General features: G+C 37.3%; 1 protein-coding gene across 1 annotated transcript in view; it reads right to left on the bottom strand.

The window, feature by feature from the left end:
* The window catches only part of ARHGAP8 (Rho GTPase activating protein 8), a 58,590-nt gene extending 47,053 nt beyond the window's left edge, over nt 1-11,537 (bottom strand). Inside the window, exons 1-2 of the mRNA XM_009879711.1 lie at nt 11,501-11,537; nt 8,092-8,229 (exon numbers count right to left, since the gene is read on the bottom strand). Coding sequence (XP_009878013.1) covers nt 8,092-8,229; nt 11,501-11,537 — 175 coding nt within the window. The remainder of the gene's footprint in view (nt 1-8,091; nt 8,230-11,500) is intronic.
* Nucleotides 11,538-13,736: the final 2,199 nt, after the last annotated feature.

Raw genomic sequence — 13,736 nt, 5'->3', positions numbered from 1 at the left:
GACGGCATCTATTTAAACCCATTCTGTTTTAGGTGCAGAAGGACAAAAAGGAGGGAAGAAGCGAGATCAACGCTTAATGACTTTTCACTTATGAACATGGACTGGGAGACATCTTCTGCATTATCAGTTCCAAGCCTGTGTTACCACCAGGATCTGTACCACATAATCCTTCCATTGATTTGTTGAGCAGTATTTTACAAAACAGTTAGATTTTTTCTATTTCTAGCTCCTCCTGCTCACTGTTTTGACAACTAGCAACCTGCTTTCTCAATTCCAGTCTAAAAGTCATAGCAAGTTTGTCCCAATTTCTTTGTGAGACAATGACATCACTCGGCTGAAGGAGCACTTCTCCTTCAGTACTATTTACCATCCCACATGACTCTCTAGACAATAAACATATCCTCTCCCAACCTGTATTACACTGCTTGTAAACAAGTTAGATTTTTTGGTCTCTTCCCCAAACTAGCTACCCTCTACCCTGCCCCAATCGGAATGCATCTTTCCTAAACATGGGTGACAAGAGTTAGATAATAAGTAGCAGATGAACATCACATACAGGACTTAAAAAGGTTTCCTAACAATATCAACATCATTTGTCTTTACTGAGAGCCAAGATAAGTATTAATTTAGTTTGACGGCTATAGCTGGATTATCTCTGATTGCCACCCCACTCTTATTTCACAGAAGATAACTTCTCTCTTTTTTTATTTATACAACCAAAGAAACTTTTACTATTCATTTTAACATCTTTAAAGACCTAACTCAGCTTGAATTTTGGCAATTATCACTTGTAGTGATAGTAGTCCTGTAGTTTTGACTTCCAAAATATAGCTTTCTCTGCTGTCTGGTTCTTTCCTCCTCTCCTTCTTTGACTGACTGCTTATTTTCATTATCTTTCTCAAAGGTGTTTTTTCATCCCACAAGGCCTGGTGTCCTTTAAAGTGGTGTCCACTTTAAAAAAAATATTCTGACTCCTGGGTTAGATAAGGTGCTTGAGCACCACTAAAGGAAGAATATGCACAACACCACAATTATATGGACTCAGGTATGTCTGCATATTGTTTTTAAACAGACAATGATTTATTTCCTGAAGTTATTTTTAAGTGTCTTATTTGATATTCTCAGAGTACTTATAAAGGCATTATAATGTGACATGCATTAATATGAATGATGTACTAAAATTAAATTAAAACATTAATAAAAGATTGTTCTCTAAATCATGACTTGTTTGTGAAAAAACGGCTGTGTTACAATGCACTGCAGAATATTTTATTCGTTAGAGGCAAGCATTTTTATGAGTAAAATAAATCTAAGAAAGGTTTCCCATTAAATTACGAAATGAGTCACTAATTGTTACTGTTGGTCACATTCAATTGCTTGAATTAAAAGGCGGAAAAAAATAACCAGCTTCAGAAAAGACTGCAAATAGATACACTCAGAACACTAACAAATATAATTGCCCAGTTTCAATAATGGGAATACTGAGGCTGAGAAACTTTCCCAAAATTACCAGCAGAGCCGAGCACCTCATTCTCCCACCCTGCAGCGTCACATAGGCAACAAGAGCAAACCAGAAAAGGTGACCGAGAACCTCAAATTTATTAAACACTAAATAAAGCAGAGCCGGCTTCCTGTTAGTGATGAGAGTTAATGAAAGGAACGAGGCTGCCCTTTCTTCATAGGCATCAGTAACGTTTTGAACAACATCAAATTTTAACATGACACACAAAGTGCTGATCAAAACAGAAAGAGGCATCCCTTGCCCTCCACCAGAAGGGCTGTGACTGTGCACCCTGGGAAATTCCCATCGCATTTGCTTCCCAGTCCGACAGTTTGAATCCCATGACCTCAAGGATAAAATTTTTACCTAAACATGTGGAAGTGCAGTTTGAAGGGTAAAATGGGGAGTGGCAGTTATCTGCACGTTCAAAGGAGAGTGTAATTTCAAGTATGCAGATTTTAAATCAGAACACAGTATATTTTTATCCCACAAAACCTCTATTTCCCTACGACTTGAACTTAAATAAGATAGAACTGAAAGATGTCTCATTTTCTAGAGGGGACAAAGCAAAATTGAAGTGCAACATCAGCTTTGCTCCTTCATGTTTCACTTTCAGGTAAAAAAATGTAGTTTTGTACTAACCTACTTTATTTCAGAGGCTAATGTCACCAAACACTTTCAGGTGAAAGCTGATAACCTGTTCTACCCTCCCTGGAAAACATGCTCCTCTCCTTACCTTTCTGTACTGGTTTTGAGCTTCGGATATTTAGGAGGCATTCCCAAAGACTGACTGCCTTAACTGCTTGGGCACTCATACTCCCCTAGCCACCTACCTATGCCTTTTTTTTTAAAGCCACTGGCTCAGATAGAAAAGGTCTGATCGACTTCTCTCGCCCATGGGTAGGAGGCTCCTGCCTTTGGATCGGGCACTTGCTATCTGCAGGCGTTCCCAGGCAGCCGCAGGATTATCAGCTGTGTTGGCTGCGGAGCCACTCCCGGGAGCAGAGCACGGCGACGGCAGCCTCCTCCTCTGCGCTCAGTGAGCAGAGTGGGGTGTGTAGAGAACAAGATTTATGCACATTAAAATACAAGCTACCCGCTAAGGTTTTATTTGTCCGGATTTCCCTGAAACAGACATGAATCATACATCGCTTCTGATATCAAACTTCGCAGTAGAAAAAAAAACAAGTTACAGTAAGACACGGGGAAGAGCAAGTAGGAAAGGGGATCGTTCTACTTTTTAATTAAGAATTTGGATGGCACAGCACTTCCTAACTGCTTCTTGCAAATGAAAATTTTTTTTTCTAATGATACAGCTCACTCCAATTTGCAATTGAGATATTTTGAACACTGTAATTTTAGCATGACTTTTTAAGAGCTTTTGTTCTGATGATACTAAACATTACTACTTTATAAGTGAAAAGTGAAATATCATTTCACTTCACTGAAGCTTGTCGTTATCACATTACTGCAAAACAAAGCCTAAAGGCTTCTTCCAAACAGAAGGTTTGTCATTGGTTTCAACTGGAGTTGAAGCAGGGTCAAAATCCAGAGGACTTGCCACAACAGTGAAAACACTTGCTCACATATTCATTTCTTTCATAGAATTCAAGCTAGTGAAATCGAGCCTCAATTATGCTTATAATGCCCAGACAAACCTGGCCATTCCAAGCCTCCTTCTACTCTCTGTGACTCAGGGAAATACGTGGTTGCAAAAAAAGCCATCATGAAATTTGTGTGTTTTGCCTAGGCTAAGTAACAGACAGTAAATACACCCGCAACCAGCCCGCTGTGGGTCTCTGCCCATCCATAAAGGCAAACTTCTTAGTCAGTTAAGAAATACATAGCCAAGATAACACAGCTGAGTCTCAACATTAGCAGGAGAAGCTTACACCTTTAGCTGTAAAAAATTGAGTCCTCTTTCTCCTGGCATTGATCACCTCAGATGATCACATGAAAATACATTAGAACAGATATCAGCCAGCTGAAAGATCAAGTATTAAAATATCCATTATACTGTTTAGCCTTTGGGACGCAGACCAGACCCACCAAGGAAACTGGGAGAATGACAACAACTTTAAATTCCAAGAGTCAACTCGTATCGATTTCACAAAGTTCCCTTTTTGCATTCATTCCTCCGGATTCCACTTATGTCCACCTGTTTATTTAGAAACTAACTTTCTGTGAAAGGATTGCACCTGTACTGCACCTGGTTAATTCTGGCTACAATTGCAATTAAAAACAAACACACTCAGATGTATTTCTAAATAGGAATGACTATGAGTGAATGTTCAGGAGATTTCCTACGTCAGGAACCTTGTTCATTCCCCTCTTTCTGAAGGGGATTCCTCCATAAGCAATTTTTGTTTTTTATTTTGCCTAGGAAAAATACTTTGCCATAGCACTTTTTTTTTTTTTTCAGATAAGCTGAAAGCAAAGCAAAAGTTTGCTTTTTAATAATAGTTATGTAAATATTAATGTAAATAATTATTTACATTTCAGCTGTGCTCCTCAAAGTGTAAAATAACTTGAAATAAGAGAGAGTTCCTGAAGCTAACCTCTCTAATGTCTGTACAGTTCTATCTGGCCGACTCTCTGGACTAGAACAATGCTTTAGTCTTAAAAAGTGGCACTGAAAATCAAAACTGCTTTCCGTGATGCAAAATTAAGTATTTTGATAATTCACAGAAAGCATAAAAGAAAATCTAAGGAAGCAAAGAAACAGCAGAATAGTCAAACAGGGAATATAATTTACATTTACTTGGTAAAGGAGAAATAGTGCTAGGCTTTTCTTTTTAATAAGGTATATCGGGTGTATAATGACTTGTGGTATACTGTCAGGATACCCAAACTTAAAATTGAGTTCACATTAACATATGAATCTGGCACTTTGAGCCATCGTTTATTTTAGCAAGCCTGTTGCTCTACTAAATGATGTCTAAAGCAGACCCATTATATTTTCTCAGATTCAACAAGAAAGCACGTCCATATATTTTGCTATAATTAACTCAGTTCTGTCTTTAAAAAAGACACTATAACTTACAATCTGAAGTTCAAAGGAAGGAATGCGGTAAATAAGAATTTAGTTCCTTTCACATTCTGAGAAGAAAATTGTTGGAGAAAGAAGCAAGAGGAAAACCAGTGCAGAATTTGGAAAATCCGAGCTCAATTCCTGCCTAAGGATTTTGAACCCATGTTTCTATCACTCTGGCAAGTTCCCTCTTCACTAGAGCAGGAAATACTTTTCACTGATATCGACCCTTATTTTGGAGAGAAAATCACAACACCACCCAAATGGTTAGGACGTGTTTTGTAAAGTGCAAAGCCCACACTAAAATCTGTTCTTGTGCGACAAACAGGTTACGAACCAGAGCCCTCAGCTTCCTTCTTGAAAAGTGCCCAAGTCTTAGGTCTCTCCAGTTGATTTGTTGTTTTCCCCAAAAGGGTACCGGTGAAATAATGTCAGAGATACTGATTTCAGGAATATCCTTCGGAAGTAAAAAAATTAACGAAGTAAATATTGTAAGAAAAAAATAATAATCTTTAAACACAGTTCTTTCCTGTGGTACTACCATTTACAGACTATAGATCTGCTCCTAAAGGTATTGCAAGAAGTAGCAAAGCTGTCACTGAGATGGACTGAAAATTATTAGGACTTGTGTCTTCGGCTTATTAAGTAATTCACAAAACCTAAATTACAACTTTACCTTTCACAGTCTGATCTACATAAATTACTACTCTAATCAGTTTCTAAGGCACTGGTTCAAAATCAGAAATGGCAATGAAATCAACTGGATCTTGAAGAAAAATATGGTTACTCTCTAGAAAGACCCAGGATAGATACCTGAAATGTTTAAATATAACTAGAAAAGCAATAAAAGGCTAAGAAGGGAAATACAGATTTAAAACAATGATGGACTTTATTTCCATTAAAAAGTTTTGTCAAACACATAAAGGGATGTAACTGGTAGTTAAATGAAAACACAAACATCAGAGACACAGTCCTACTAAGTAAGCACATAATCAAAAAAAGGTACTGCCAGAAGTTGTCAGCAATCACATCATAGAAACGAACTACAGAAAATAAGAAAGCTTGATGCATCACACATGCTTATATGTCCTTTCCTTTTTGCCACAAAGAAAAATAATCTTGAGTTTCTTTTTAGGCAACAGACTGAAATTTCTCCTTCAAAACCGAAATAAAAAGAACCAGCATTGCAGCACTGTTCCATTTACATATGCTTAGAGCAGTCAGCTGTACATTGGTATTAGTGACAGAAATCAGTCTGTGATTAACAAACAATTATTAAAACTTACATCTTTTAAAGTGCCCCCTATTCTCATTTAATTAATTGTATTTTCACACTGTATGAATACAACTCAAAAAATCTCCTTTGCGTATAGTCAAATCCATTGTTATGGAAAGCAGGTATGAGTCATTTTGATTTGTGAGAAGCAAGAAGGCATTTTGGAGTTTTTTAAAATTAACTGTTGGAATGTAGATCACTGTAAGAGACGGGTAAATTACTGCAAATATTTTCACTTAAATTCTTTCTTTTTCTTCCATCATTTCAAACAATACATTTCATTGTCTTTCAATCACAGAATTTGAACTGAAGGAACAGCTTTCAGAACTGCTTTAAAAAAGCCATTCCAAACCCTGAAATTATACTTTGTCATATTCAAAGAGATATTAAGCATTATAAGATACATACAGATCATTTTAAAATTATTTGTGCAAAAGGGACCGGCCTTTTCCAAGATGGGAAGGAGATCTGAAGAGCTCGTCCTTTCCTCACTTGAATCTAAATCCAGAAAACATGCAAACCTGACTCCACGCCAGTTAACACTGGGGATAGGGAGGTCTCATTTTGTGGAGGTGAAGCATGTCTTTGGATCATATTTCGCCTTCCCCGTGTTCTGCATTCATATGCACACCTCTGCATTCTCCTCTTACATCCCACCATCAGAGCTGCTTTCGAGGGTGCAGACTGCCTTCTGAAGCACAGCTCCTGTCTTGTGCTTCTCATTTAAATTGTCCAGTAGACTTCCAAAACCCCATCATATATTTCTGACTAAAATGGCAGCTACATTTACTCTTTTCTGAGCTTAAACAATGGCTGGAGGACTCTTTTCCCCTGCAAAAGACTGCAGTATTAAGGACAAAACCAACAGAGATAATCCAACATTTCTGCCAAGATTCATCTTGTGAATACCTCCATTTGCTCCAGTGAATTTAAACCAGGAGTATACCTAATGTTTCAACTTTACTTCAAGCAAACACCAATATGGAGAAAGTTCTCTTTTAAAGTGTTAACACGCAGCACTGCCTAATACAGAAGATGGAAGAGGTTCTTAGGTGGACAGCTATAGTGACTCCGGTGCATCCAGCGTGTCTGTTAACACATCTGTTTCACACTTTGTCAGTTTGATTTTAATGGTTTCATTAATAACTTCGGTATCTTGGTATTTCCCCCATCCCAAAACCGGTGCTTGAGTGAGAAACATCCTAGGGGGTTAGCAGGCAGCAGCTTTTGAATCGCAAGAATGTGAATCTCTTACTCCCTTCTTCATGGATTTGGGTCTTAAGTTGAGGGGTTAGTTTCGAAGAAGGTAAAAGGTAATTATTATTCTGTGTCTAACTAGGGTCAAGAAGAGAAATTACTATGGGTAAAATTTGCCTCCCACTATAAGTCAGAAGTCAAATTACCACAGATTTCACTGCCCTAGTCAATCATACCTCACTAGAGGACTGGTTTGCTGAAGTTGATGCTCACCTGGATGACATCCTGTTTATGGCTCAAATTCAGGAAGCTACCTATGTATAACCTGAGTTCATTGTTTTCCTGAAAAATCAACCTAGGTCCACTAAAGTATGAGCTTTAAATCCTGCTATTTGTTTCTTATTGTATACGTTTCTTTAGTTCAGGATTGTGATTATTAATGCTATTTTAACAAACACATTGATGCCAAAAATAAGCCAAAAGGAATACGCAATGCATACTTTAAAGAGGTGCTTTTATATCTTAAATATGCCTGCATGTCTTACACTTTGCCAGGATGTTTTAAAAATAAACAACTGTAAACATTAAATGATCCAATATTCAAATATGCTATGTACCCATAGCTTCTTTCCATGTCACAACAGAAAGTCAGGTGATAAACATTCATGTCAACAGTTTCCTTTCTGACTTTTGTTAGTTTTTACACAGCCATCCATATCTCTTCAGTTGCACACCCTTTCCAGGGCAGATTACAAAAATGATTATGTGTGGCTACACAACATTTCAGGTTACTCAGAAAATAAAACAGCTTATCACAAATAAAGTACAGATCTATTACAGCCACAGTTAGGCCTTAGATTATAATATATTGCTATAGGTATATTTTAAAGCAAGATTAAGCTCAAATATATGGCTCATAACTCATCTGTAGAAAAGCACTGAGTTCGCATATTACTATTCAGCTGCTTTTCAGGGTGAAGGCTGAAAGCATCAACGTGATTCCTATGCATCACCTTGAGGAGTACAGTAAGAAAAATGTGATAAGGGGTATAAGTAAGGTAAAGCCATAGAGTTTTCCAAACATACCTGCTAACTGGATGATGCCATGTCTTGCAACATCATAGTAGGGGTGATTGATATTTAGCTCAGGATCCTCAAGTGGCGGAGGCATAAATGTTTCTTCGTGTTCTGACTGCGTATCTTCCGCTTCATCTTTCTGCAATTCTAAAGGAGCAAGCAAGAATGCTTAAGTGCTGATTAACAGAGAAAAACTTCTGCCTCCGATACATTATTGAACGGTTGAAATTTAGCTCAGTTTGACAAAAACACAGGCTTTTATCACCATTTGTTGCAATTTCAAATAGTTTCTTGTTCCTTACTCTTTCTCATGTGTGGGAAAAGCAACCCTTTACTACCTCAGAGCTACCTTCATGTCCTCCTTAAGATTAAGGTCTACTGTGATGCTCACAAAAATCTCAGCAAAAAACTCTGGCGTGTTGTGACCTTGCTATTCATGACTGCTGGTGTTGTCTCATCATTTCCTACGCTCCCACAATCTGCTTGTTGTATCCATCTACAGCTTCTTGCATTTTATTTCAAGGTTGCCCAAATGGGGAAGTCAAAGTTAGAGTACAGTAACATGTGCATTGACAGCTACTCCACATTAACACCCTGTGTGAATGCTGACAGCAGACTCAATTCTTTGCATAAAGGTAGCAAAGAGCAAACAAATCTCCATCTCACCTCCCTTAAAATCCACCGTTTCCTTGAAATCCTTTAACCTTCTGAACTTGCCAATATGCAAGGCACCCAAACGTCCATCCAGCTTACGCTCCAGCTAGAGGATAAGCAAAGGTCTAAAAGTCTGCTCAAAAGCCCAGTAAAATCAACGGGCATCCTTCCCCCAACTTCAGTAGATTCTGGACTAGATCCTCAAGTTCAAATCTACTCTGCACTGAAATGAGCAACACAAGGTCAACAGATCTTGTTCCAGGGTGGGTTTTTTTGTTTGTTTGTTTGTTTGGGGTTTTTTTTTCCAAGTTTTTTTCCAAACTGATGTAAGGTTCAAAAAGAGGTGATCCTAAGTACATATGCAAACGAACAGATTCTGGGATAATTACTGGCACTAGTGTTTCTACACTATTCAAATGAATGTTTTCTAGAAACTGACTAGAATACGATTCTATTGACACATTAACACACAAGCGTCTTGGTGGGTTAAGAGAAGAAAAGGTACACGTAAAGAGAAAAATTAACGTTCTGATAAGGTGTACTGCACCCTGTACATCATCCATCTCTTACCATGCAAGTTTTAATAAGGTAGAATTAACAGTTTTATCTATAACATTATTACACCACTTTAAAAAGTACTTCAGCAAGTGCCTTCTGATCATCTATGTATTTCATATGCCTTGACCACCACGCAAGACATACTAGAGCAGAAAGAATATATTGATTTCAGTGAGATTTATGTGCTAGTAGCTAATAAGTGTTAGAGAAAAACTCAGTAAATATTTCTGAATGCTTTCCACTCACAGTTTCCCAGTATCTTTCTATCCTATGAACAACTACATGAAAGCTTTATTGTCTCATTTTTATTTTTAACATCGTTTGTACCAAAAATGCATTTCACAAGGATGAAAAATGCCACCAGGGGCTGGGCTTCTCAAAGACAAAGAGGAGTCAGGAACATGTGTACCACTTTTACATTTCTTTATGTCTGAATTCACATTAAAGCCTCTTCAGAAAATAAATCAGCAGTACTACAGGAAAAAAAAAAAAGTATCTACTTTGAGAAATACAGCATTAGAGTCCTCCTTATACAAACAAAAGTTAAAATTCTTATTATCATCTCCAAAAATGTGTATTTTTCTACCCTTTAAAAGTGTAACATATATAAAAAGCTACACTAACCTTAACTGGAACGGTATTCTTTCACTTTAAAGAATGTTTTTATTCCAAAAGCCAGAAAGAATAACACAAACATAATGCTGTATATAAATTTCACAATTTTTTTCCTTTTTTATATATCTAAGTCATGTTAAAACTCAGAAGAAGGAAAATACTATTTTGTTTAGTAGGGCTTTTTTTTCCAGGTCTGAGCACTGTAGCCACCCAAAGCAATAAAAAGTTGCAAAGGGAAGACAGATAAAGAAATAGAAAACACTAGTCTATGGGGATGCAAAGCAGGAGCTATGAACTATTTACCAGAATCCACTGGAACTTAACAGACTTTATTGAAAGTGAAATGTATATTGAAGTTAAACACAATAGAAACAACCAATACGTTAACGACAGCCTTTGGTACAGAGAGGCAGAGGCCAATTCCTCCTGCAAAAAATTACTTTGTACTACACATAAAAATAGACACATTTCCAAAAAGCAAGGGTAAGGATTTGTAAACAAAGTGTAGATATCAAGCTATCTTGCTTTGTGATGTAGTAAAGAACTACAGAAGCAAAGTAAATACACACACCTATTTGTACTGCAGCTATTCACAGGGATTAAAGAAGTCCCAACATCTACTGAAAAGCCAGTTAACCCTAACCTAGTAAGATAATTCTTTGTGTATTCTTTTTCTTTTCCTTTTTTAAAATTTTTTTAAACATGTGAACAAGAGGACTGGAGCTCAAGAGATGTTTCACAATAAACACAAATAAAAAGGAAGTTTCACAGTTCCAAACTGAGGGAGGCCTCAGCTCCATTTTTCTCCTGCAAATGATAGAGAAGTTGATTGCCCTGCTCCATGAGCCGTAGCAGAGGATCATCTGTTTCTACTCTCAGTGTTATCACCATTCAACCCAGGCTGGGAGACAACATGAGGGGCCTGATCCAGAGCTTGCCAAGACTGAGGGGAAAATCGATTCCACCGCATTTTGAATCAGGCCCTGATTCAAAAAAATAAAAAAGAGAGCCAGCCTGCTGCTGCTGGAAGTCATGATACGGAGAAATCAGAGCTAAGGTGAGGGACAGCAAAAGGGAGGCTGAGGCAGAGGGTGGTCGGGGGGAAAAGCTCTGGCAGACTCTTGCTCTGGGGGTTCAGCTTTGCATCCTCAAAAACCGAAGGAAAAAAAAAAATTAACGTTGATCTTTCAAAATGATGAGGTCCCTAACGCCGTGGTCATATTGCTCAGCTCGACTCACATCTTTGGAGATAACATGCAACACAGCAATCTCTATGCTCATTCAATACTTGTCTCTTTGGAGTAATGACTCCCATTTGTGCCACAATATGTGATGATGGTGATATTCCAATAGCCCAGAATTGCACTAGGAACATCTACCAATAATTCATAAAAGCTGCATGTATTAAACTAACCTTCAACCCTAATGGTTTTAATAGGGTACACATCAGTACAGTGGCTGTAACTTATATTGGATTGCTCCAAAAAGTATTACAAAATGTTGGTGAAGCCTCTCACTTACTGAAGATGCTCTATTAAATCAAGTGGAACTCTACACAGATGCCATTTGAAGTATAATAAAAGATATTTACCTATTTCAGCTAACTTCTCATAGTCAATCTCAGACATGTTTCCCCTTAGGAACAAGTCTACGCAGATCTTGCTAAGTGATTCTTGCAGGATGAAAAGGTCCTTGGGTCAACCCTACAAAAATAAACAATAGTAGCTGTCATCACAATGTGGCATATTTTATACACTATACAAACATAAAAAGAAAACAACCACCTCTCCCCCCCTCAAATCCGACAGCCCAATTATTGTTGGGGAACCAGCTCATCTGCATTTGGGCACCATTTTCTTACAACAGAGAGTACTACAGAAGTATTTTAAAACAGCAGTCCAAAAAAGAAAAGTTACGCACCATAACAAGACTTGCAACAAACTGATCTGGTTTTAATTGGGGGGCAACGGTTGTTTTTAAAAATACTTACATATTATACATTTTTAACGATAAACATCAGAATTGCAGATTTCTGGAAACAACCTATGCCTTAGGTTTTTCTTTATTTTATTTCTGTGGTGAGGAAGATGGATACTTCACGCCCTCCCAACAAAGTCACTATATTTTAAGTCTTATTATAGGAAACGTTTCATACTGCACATTTCACATGAAAGAGCTTCATGAAAATTTCAAGTGATCATTAACATATAAAAAACTGAAAAAACAGCACTTCCTGTGTGTAATCACTGCTTTTTGTCAAACACTCTCTGGAGTGCTTTGTAAACAGAATACTAACACACCCAAAGTGTGCATCAGGAGTGAAGAGCAAGATTTAGAAGATCTGTTTCCCCAAGCGGCTGCTCCAAGCAGCAACAGGGTACTTCTCTTAAATTAAAAGTCCAGACTCAGGTGTGGAGGTGAGAAAAAAAATGGGCTTTTCATACTCTCCTTTTAATTTAATTAAAACCCCATTTCATACTAGTTTGGTTTCGGTTATGCATGTTAAATAATAATAGTAAAAAAACCAAACCAACAAACAGGGACATTTATGGCTTGGTTGTTGAGAAAAGGCATATAACGAGCATGTTCTTCTCTGCCAAGAGATTAGATACTGTATTGCTACTTCAAAGCACTGAATCTGGGAAATTATTTGGGACGAAATCAAAACAAGACCAGACAGTCTGCCTGCTTGCTGCTGTCCACCCTGCACATCCCAAAGCTTAAGTCAGTTAAGTAGGTTTATTCCAGACCCACAAGTCTGAAAGCTAGATACCATCCTTTTTCTTTTTTATTTTTTCACCCAGAGAAGAGATATATAGAAGTAGTTTTCTAGAAATAAAATGCACATCAACAAAGCAAGGAAACATCTGCTTAATTATAAGCATATGTTTACCTATTTTGCTGAGGAGAGATTAGTCATTAGAGTGACCACAGGTACTACGTGTGTGAACTAGAGCCAGGCTCTAACCGCCTAATGCGAAGCCTCTCCTTTGGCTTTCAGCTTATAGAGGCAAAACAAATTTGCATCCTAGTATATGACTACAGCTCCCAGGTACTACACTAAACCAAGTACCTGCTAACCATCATATTTAAAAGAGCTTCTGATGGCTAATGAAGCTTTTCTGTAAATTTTCAAAACATTTCACAGATCTGATACTAATGTAATAGTCATTATCACCAACAGCAACCACGCATTTCCATAACTTGCTGCATCGCAGATAAAACATAAACATGGTTCTACAACTTTGAAGATTTTCAAATGCTTACCAACTATTTTATAACAATCTTATTTGTTTCTTGTTGAACATAATTGTCTCCATTTACTGGAAACTCTCAAATTAAAAGCAGATACAGGGAAAAGTCCCATTAAGCTCAAAAGAGAAAATTATGCAATTTCTCACCCAGCAACAATTTTCTTTAAAAAAAGAAAGCAATTCTGGGCCAGATACATTTCAGTTCATGTTAGTTTTACCACATGGTATTCAAAATGATAATTCCATTATTGTTTTTAAATTATGATGCAAAAAAAACCTCTTAGATTTTCCAACCAGTAATGAATTTATTATTCTTCTAAGTGTTATTTAGACATTTCTAAAATTAACAATTAGCAACTAGTGTGACTAGTGTGATAACGCACGTTTTTTTAGCAACTAATTTGTGGCAGGTATTGTAGACGATTTAGTAGTTGACATAGTTTGCTCATAAGTTTTTGGTATGTTATCTGATCCCGTGTACCCGCAATGGTCAGGAGTACATGGTACATAAGTATCTACTTCGAATAAACAAAATTTTAAAATGTTTTTGAAGCAAAGTGTAGTTGCAAAAAA

This window comes from Charadrius vociferus, unplaced genomic scaffold (assembly GCF_000708025.1).
Source record: "Charadrius vociferus isolate BGI_N301 unplaced genomic scaffold, ASM70802v2 scaffold90, whole genome shotgun sequence".
NCBI lineage: Eukaryota > Metazoa > Chordata > Aves > Charadriiformes > Charadriidae > Charadrius > Charadrius vociferus.
Note: the sequence above shows the minus strand (reverse complement) of the source record. Positions and strands in the feature narration are given on the sequence as shown.